An 8,025-nucleotide genomic window follows, 5' to 3' on the forward strand; every position below is an offset into this window, starting at 1 on the left:
TTAATGATCAATTATGGGACAATTAGAAATAATAAATCCTCTTGGAACAATGCTGCTCTCAGATTGTGCAGCTCAAGAGCTACAAATAAATGCTTTATAAAAGTCGTGTTTGCAGACAGCATTCTATGCTTTTAGCTGCCTTGAAGTATTTGTGCTGCTTGTTTCTGAATCTACATATAATTGCAGATTTTGTGGAAAACATAATGTTAAGTTTCATATCACGCTGACACATGAAACCACAAAAATGAAGAATGAAACATTTGTCACAGAATTTATTCTCTCTGGTCTCTCGTCCAACCCAGACCTCCAGCTTCCTCTCTTTCTGCTCTGCCTATTAGTCTACATGATAACTTTGCTGGGAAACCTTATGATCATTGTATTAATTAGAGTTACTCCCCGATTACAGACACCAATGTACTTCTTCCTTATGAATTTATCACTTCTAGATGTCCTTTATTCATCAACTATTACACCCAATATTATTGCCAACATGTTCTCTGAAATCAGAACGATCTCCATTATCGCTTGTGCAATACAAATGTTTCTATTCATTGACCTGGCGAGCACAGAAGGGATGATACTTGCAGTGATGGCTTATGACCGATATGTAGCTATATGTAAACCGCTGTACTATACAGTCATTATGAACAAGGTGAAGTGTGTTAAATGTGTTATCTCAGTGTATATGGCTGGTTGTGTTAATTCATTAATTCATACATGTGCTGCATTTAGCCTCCCGTTCTGTCGGTCTAATCGTGTCAACCATTTCTATTGTGATATCAATCCCATCCTAAGACTTTCATGTAAAGATACATTTCTTAACCAAGTTTTTGTATTTGTTTTTGCTGGTTCTATTGAAGTAGGCTCTTTGTTATGTATTGTGATATCATATGTCTACATTACATTTGCCATAATTAGAATTAGTTCATCTGGAGGTAGGATCAAGTCTTTATCTACTTGTGCTTCTCATTTTACTTGTGTAGCCTTATTCTACTGCCCAGTTTTCTTTATGTACTTGCGACCAAATTCTGCATATGCAATGGATCAGGACTGGGTTTTGTCAGTGTTCTATACAGTAGTAATACCTATGTTGAATCCCATGGTCTATAGTTTAAGAAATCAGGATGTTAAAAAAGCTCTGGTGCAACTTAACATAAATAGGATTCGATGTGTATAGAGATAGCAGAGCCACAATGACTGTATCACATGATGTCAGCTTTGCTGCATATACAGTTGAAACTACAAGTTTACATACACTATATAAAAAGCCATATATGCATGTTTTTCTCAATATCTGACATGAAATCAGAATAAACCAATAATAATGGGAGAGAGAGAATGTTTTAAGCCATTTTTATTACTTACTGCAAAGTCAAAAGTTTACATACATTTCATTAGCATTTGGTACCACTGTGAAAATGACTTGGGTCAAACATTTAAAGGGAATCTGTCACCTCTTTCTTCGAAATATAATCGAAAAAGGGGTGATAGATTCCCTTTAAGATATCCTTCCACAAGCTTCTCACAATAGTTGGTAAATATTTGGGCCCTTTCCTCCTGACAAAACTGGTTTAACTGATCCAGGTTTGTAGGTCGCCTTGCTCGCACCTGCTGTTTTATCTTTGCCCATAAATTTTCAATAGGTCAGGGCTTTGTGATAGCGACTCCAAAACACTGACATTGTTATCCAGCCACTTCACTACTATTTGGCAGCATGCTTCGGGTCATTATCCATTTGAAGACCCATTTCTATCAAAGCTTTAACTTCTTGGCTGATGTTTTGAGATGTTGCTTCAGTATTGACATATAATCTTCTTTTCTCACGATCCCATCTATTTTGTGAAGTGCACCAGTCCCTCCTGCAGAAAAACAACCTCACAACATGATGCTGCCACCCCCATGTTTCACTGTTGGGATGGTGTTCTTAGGCTTCCAAGCTTCTCCCTTTTTCCTCCAAATATAACGATGGTCATTATGCCCAAAAATGTTCAATTTCAGTTTCATAAGACCACATGACATCTCTCCAGAAATTAAGGTCTTTGTTCCTGTGTGCATTTGCAAACATTAATCTGGCTTTTTTATATTTCTCTTGGAGTAATGGCTTCTTCCTGGCAGAGTGGCCTTTCAGCCCGTGTTGATACAGTACTCATTTCACTATGGATATTGACACAATCTTACCAGATTCTGCCATCATTTTCACAAGGTCTTTGGCTTTTGTCCTTGGGTTGGTATGTTCAGTCAGACCAAAGCACGTTCATCTCTGGGACACAGAACCCGTCTTCTTCCTGAGTGATATGATGGTTGGACATTCCCATCTTGTTTGTACTTTCGTATAATTGTTTGTACCGATGAATGAAGAAATTCCAGGTATCTTGAAATTGTATCCAAGGATGAGCCAGACTTGTGAAAGTCCACAGTTCTCTTCCTGATATCTTTGCTTGTATTTCTTTAGACTTTACCACAATGCTACACAAAGAAGCAGTGTGTTTCAGGTGTGCATTAAAATATGTCCAAAGGTGTGTCTCTGATTAACTCAGATGTTGCCAGAAGCTTCCAAACACATGACACCATCATATGGGCAGTCCAAAATTGTTTAGAGGCATAGTAGTCTTAGTGTGTGTAAACTTTTGACTTTGCAGTGAGAAATAAAAATGCCTTAAAACATTCTTTCTCTCATTATTCTGGCATTTGGCAAATATTAATAATTATTGTAATCCTAATTGGCCTAAAACGGGAAAGGTTTATGCTGATTTTATGTCAGATATGTCAAAAAAACACGCATATATGTCTTTTTATATAGTGTATGTAAACTTCTGGTTTCAACTGTATATCCAAATGTAGCAAATGAAGTGAAATTAAAAATCAGAATATAATGATGTGAAAAGTCCTTTATCAAATAAAATGAGATGACTCTAAATGCTCAAATGAGTGGTCAGTTTATATTTCATGAATGTTTTATTTTACTTACCATCTTGCAGCTTTGGTTTGATGGCTATTAGTATTGAGCGACTTTTGTTTTTTTAGGGTCGAGTTTTGTTTCATGAAACCCGACTTTTCCAAAAGTCGGGTCGAGCAAAATCGGCTGACTATAGGGAAAAGTCGGGGTCGTCCCGAAGCACGAAACCCAATGTAAGTCAATAAAGAATTAAAGTCGGCAGTGAGAGGAGGACAGGAAACACACCAACAGTGCCCATTTGAATGCCAAAAGCATAAATTCTTGTTACTGAAGCTTGTCAACCTTAATTAACTTCATAATACTAGTTACGCACTGAAAAGTGGGGGTTATTTGGCTACAGTTGTGGGGGGGGAGGGCTGGCTCCAGGTTTTCGTGGGCCCAGGGCCAAAGAGCGCCCCTTTAACACATACCACAACTCATGATGCTCCAATACGGCAGAGAAATAGCAGTATAGTACAATGAAAAATACTTCACTTCTTACATCTCATGACTGATATCCATTTTAAATTCTCCAATACCTCCAAAAACGGACAGTATATAACTCCATACAGTATTATGGCTAGCGCTTAGTGCGCTATACAGAGTAATGAGACCCATATATTTCTCCATACGGAATCATTATTCTCATATAATGTTTCAAACCGTATGATGAGCTCCACATAATGCTACAGTATATGTTGGTCCCAATGGATGAAGCTCCACTGTCTTATGGGCCCAAATAATGCTCCATATACAGTGGGGCAAAAAAGTATTTAGTCAGTCAGCAATAGTGCAAGTTCCACCACTTAAAAAGATGAGAGGCGTCTGTAATTTACATCATAGGTAGACCTCAACTATGGGAGACAAACTGAGAAAAAAAAATCCAGAAAATCACATTGTCTGTTTTTTTTTCATTTTATTTGCATATTATGGTGGAAAATAAGTATTTGGTCAGAAACAAAATTTCATCTCAATACTTTGTGATATATCCTTTGTTGGCAATGACAGAGGTAAAACGTTTTCTGTAAGTCTTCACAAGGTTGCAACACACTGTTGTTGGTATGTTGGCCCATTCCTCCATGCAGATCTCCTCTAGAGCAGTGATGTTTTTGGCTTTTCGCTTGGCAACACGGACTTTCAACTCCCTCCAAAGGTTTTCTATAGGGTTGAGATCTGGAGACTGGCTAGGCCACTCCAGGACCTTGAAATGCTTCTTACGAAGCCACTCCTTCGTTGCCCTGGCGGTGTGGTTTGGATCATTGTCATGTTGAAAGACCCAGCCACGTTTCATCTTCAATGTCCTTGCTGATGGAAGGAGGTTTGCACTCAAAATCTCACGATACATGGCCCCATTCATTCTTTCATGTACCCGGATCAGTCGTCCTGGCCCCTTTGCAGAGAAACAGCCCCAAAGCATGATGTTTCCACCACCATGCTTTACAGTAGGTATGGTGTTTGATGGATGCAACTCAGTATTCTTTTTCCTCCAAACACGACAAGTTGTGTTTCTACCAAACAGTTCCAGTTTGGTTTCATCAGACCATAGGACATTCTCCCAAAACTCCTCTGGATCATCCAAATGCTCTCTAGCAAACTTCAGACGGGCCCGGACATGTACAGGCTTAAGCAGTGGGACACGTCTGGCACTGCAGGATCTGAGTCCATGGTGGCGTAGTGTGTTACTTATGGTAGGCCTTGTTACATTGGTCCCAGCTCTCTGCAGTTCATTCACTAGGTCCCCCCGCGTGGTTCTGGGATTTTTGCTCACCGTTCTTGTGATCATTCTGACCCCACGGGGTGGGATTTTGCGTGGAGCACAAGATCGAGGGAGATTATCAGTGGTCTTGTATGTCTTCCATTTTCTAATTATTGCTCCCACAGTTGATTTCTTCACTCCAAGCTGGTTGGCTATTGCAGATTCAGTCTTCCCAGCCTGGTGCAGGGCTACAATTTTGTTTCTGGTGTCCTTTGACAGCTCTTTGGTCTTCACCATAGTGGAGTTTGGAGTCAGACTGTTTGAGGGTGTGCACAGGTGTCTTTTTATACTGATAACAAGTTTAAACAGGTGCCATTACTACAGGTAATGAGTGGAGGAAAGAGGAGACTCTTAAAGAAGAAGTTACAGGTCTGTGAGAGCCAGAAATCTTGATTGCTTGTTTCTGACCAAATATTTATTTTCCACCATAATATGCAAATAAAATGAAAAAAAAACAGACAATGTGATTTTCTGGATTTTTTTTTCTCAGTTTGTCTCCCATAGTTGAGGTCTACCTATGATGTAAATTACAGACGCCTCTCATCTTTTTAAGTGGTGGAACTTGCACTATTGCTGACTGACTAAATACTTTTTTGCCCCACTGTATAATGGGCCCCATTTCTACTGCTCCAGTGTATAATGGGCCCTGTAAATGCTGCTCCAGTGTCTGATGTTCACCTTTGGAATGCTCCAGTGTATGATGGGCCCCATATATCATTCACCAGAGTATAGTGCTCCCCAAAAATTGCTGTCCCGCTGTCCCAACATTGAAAACAATTACATAAGTCTCCTTGCTAGGGAATCCTTGCACTACTCTGAACTCCTTGTCGTCCCCATCTTCCATCTCACTGCACTTGGCTGTTTAGGCCCTCCCACCGGCAGAGACACTTTTGCATACTATGCGGTGCCCTGTGCCAATGCCATTGCCCATGAGTATGCCCCCCCACCTGCTCAAGGAACCTGCACTTTCATCTGCACCTTCCTCTTTGTCACCGTGTAAGGTGGTATAGTATGCGGGAAAGGGGAACCTGAGTTTCCTCTGGGTCAGATTCTGGCTGTGTAGAGTGCGAGGGGAATGTAGTGGTCTGGGTCAATGTACCAGCAGCATCATCCAGCAGTGGCTGGGCCTCAGTGCACTTGTGGCGTCCCCAAGAGTACGGTCACCACTGTGGCATTGCCTTCCTCCTAGGGAGTGTGTTGTCAAGCTTGGGAGCAACGAAGGATCTCTCTAGCAGTGAAACCAACACACAACACATTTCCCACTCCAGGCCAGCAGGGAGACCTCTGAACCTGACTGCTGAGGAGCTGCTCTCTGTGGTCGGGAGGAGGTAAGTTTGGGCACTCTGTGCAGGGAAGGGGAAGTGTGTGGACGTCAGAAGGGGAGCTGGAGGATGAGCAGAGTTAAGGCTCACTCCTAGCTGGAGCGCATGGTCCGGATTCCGGTCTCCGAGTTTGTAGGGACACTGACGTTCCAGCAGCAGAAACCGGGGGAAGTAGCAGCTATAAATGCTCTGTACCCAACTAAGGCTCGGAGGCCCCAGCATCGACGTGTGCGAGGCAGAAGGAAAAGGCTACAGCTGTCTGCCATACAAGTAAAGTCTGAGGAACATCTGTTAGACAGGAGGCGTTTCAGTGAACCACGGTCCTGTGAGTGCTTCCCCCAAAAGCGCTAGAAAGGAGACGTTCAGGAAGGTACATGTTGGCGGAGTGTTGGAAGGGAGCTTTCCATTCTGGTCCCGGAGGTTGGCAGAGGTCCTGACCCGGAGGACACAGCACGGAGGCAGGCATCTGTGTAACCTGCAGACTGTGAGTAAAGCTTTGGAACTGCACGCTCTGGTGTCCTACAGTTATTCCAGTACCGCTACATCTGGGTACCAGCACCTACACCGCCTGTGCCTTTCCCCCATCACTACATCTACACTTCCCTGGCACTCCAGCTCCACCTGTGGGGAGCTTCACCATCTTTGCTGCACCACACCATCAGTCCCAGAGGATCTGCATGCAGCGTCGGCCTAACATCTATGTTGCCGAACACCACAGGTGGCGTCAAACTATCTATATAAACTCTTTACCATTATACCACGCCATTTACATGGGCGCCCAGGGCCACCGTCCGGGTCACCGCTGCTCTGACACATCCCACTGACACCGGCCCGGTACCGAGTACCCCACAGCCCTGGGAGGGCGACCCATATGCCGACTGCTGATCGGGTGGCGTTATTCCCACGAACCTCCAAACAGCGTCCCTGAAGGCAAAGTTTTTGGTTTCCGGGGGCAGTATGATTGCATAGCTGAACCTTAAAGGAATGTCCAAAAGGGCACCACCAGGAGTGGAGCCTGTGGCTTAATTGGACTGCACCCGGGAAACCACTACCATACAAGCTACAGAAAAGTTGGACAGATTGCAAGCTTTGTTGATTCTGTGTGTGGTGTGGTAAGTCCATTTGTAGTTGTGCTAGCGATTTCTCAGCTTTATTCCGTTAATGACCGAGACTCCGGCATGGCCCCGCGGTACGCGTCAAGCTTACTAGAGGGATACGCGAGGCTGTGGCACGTGAGATCGAGCAATAACAGGTCTAGCATTCCAGTACATGTCCGGGGCTGCATGCACGCTACACTGAAAGGACCAGCTTTTGTCGCTTACAGGTGCAGATAACCTGCTGAACTCCGTTAGTGATGGGGATCTGGGATTCAGATTATTCCCCGCAAACGATGATTTCCCAGTAAGTTCAGGTCAACCGCAATTCCGGAGTTAGGCCTAACCGTCATTCCTGAAAAAATTACGTGTCCAAACCACAGGTGCTGTAGCTTGCTTAACAGCTCGGCAGCCGTTCTCAGGCCCAGTATGGATTCAACAACATTGTAGAAAGTTGATAAAGGGTACAGTTTCACCGGATAACACGTATATATGTAGCCTAGTTTACACATTAAAAATATATGTCTATAGATCAGGAGGCAGACTCATATGTTCTCAGGCCCAGTATGGATTTGACCAGATTGTACAAAGTTGAGAAAGGGTACTTTATCACTGGATAGCAGGTATATAGAGCATAGTTTAAACATGTAAAATCTCCGTGTTCTCAGTATGGATTACACAGCAATCTAAAAAGTGGAAAAAAGGAAATGCATTTGAGGCGTACACAACTATATACTTTTGGTGTTATTTTTAAATCTTCATATATATTTCTGTCTCAGTAATACAGTCCAGCCTCTCCGCAATAGGAAATGAGATGCATACAATTAGTGACATAAAGGCTATTGATTGCAGAAATCTAGGAATTATTATTCACAGGAAAAACTTCCGTCACAATTCTCATAGGCGATGCTGACCCTC

At 43.0% G+C, this 8,025-nt stretch overlaps 1 protein-coding gene across 1 annotated transcript; it reads left to right on the forward strand.

The window, feature by feature from the left end:
* The first annotated feature begins 244 nt into the window (after positions 1-244).
* On the forward strand, positions 245-1,177 carry LOC141098973 (olfactory receptor 5J3-like). Its single transcript, XM_073587029.1, has one exon. The coding sequence runs from the start codon at positions 245-247 to the stop codon at positions 1,175-1,177; it is 933 nt and encodes a 310-aa protein (XP_073443130.1).
* The last annotated feature ends 6,848 nt before the right edge of the window (positions 1,178-8,025 follow it).

The sequence above is a fragment of the Dendrobates tinctorius genome, unplaced genomic scaffold (genome assembly GCF_039654945.1).
Source record: "Dendrobates tinctorius isolate UK_male_01 unplaced genomic scaffold, ASM3965494v1 ptg000097l, whole genome shotgun sequence".
Lineage (NCBI taxonomy): Eukaryota > Metazoa > Chordata > Amphibia > Anura > Dendrobatidae > Dendrobates > Dendrobates tinctorius.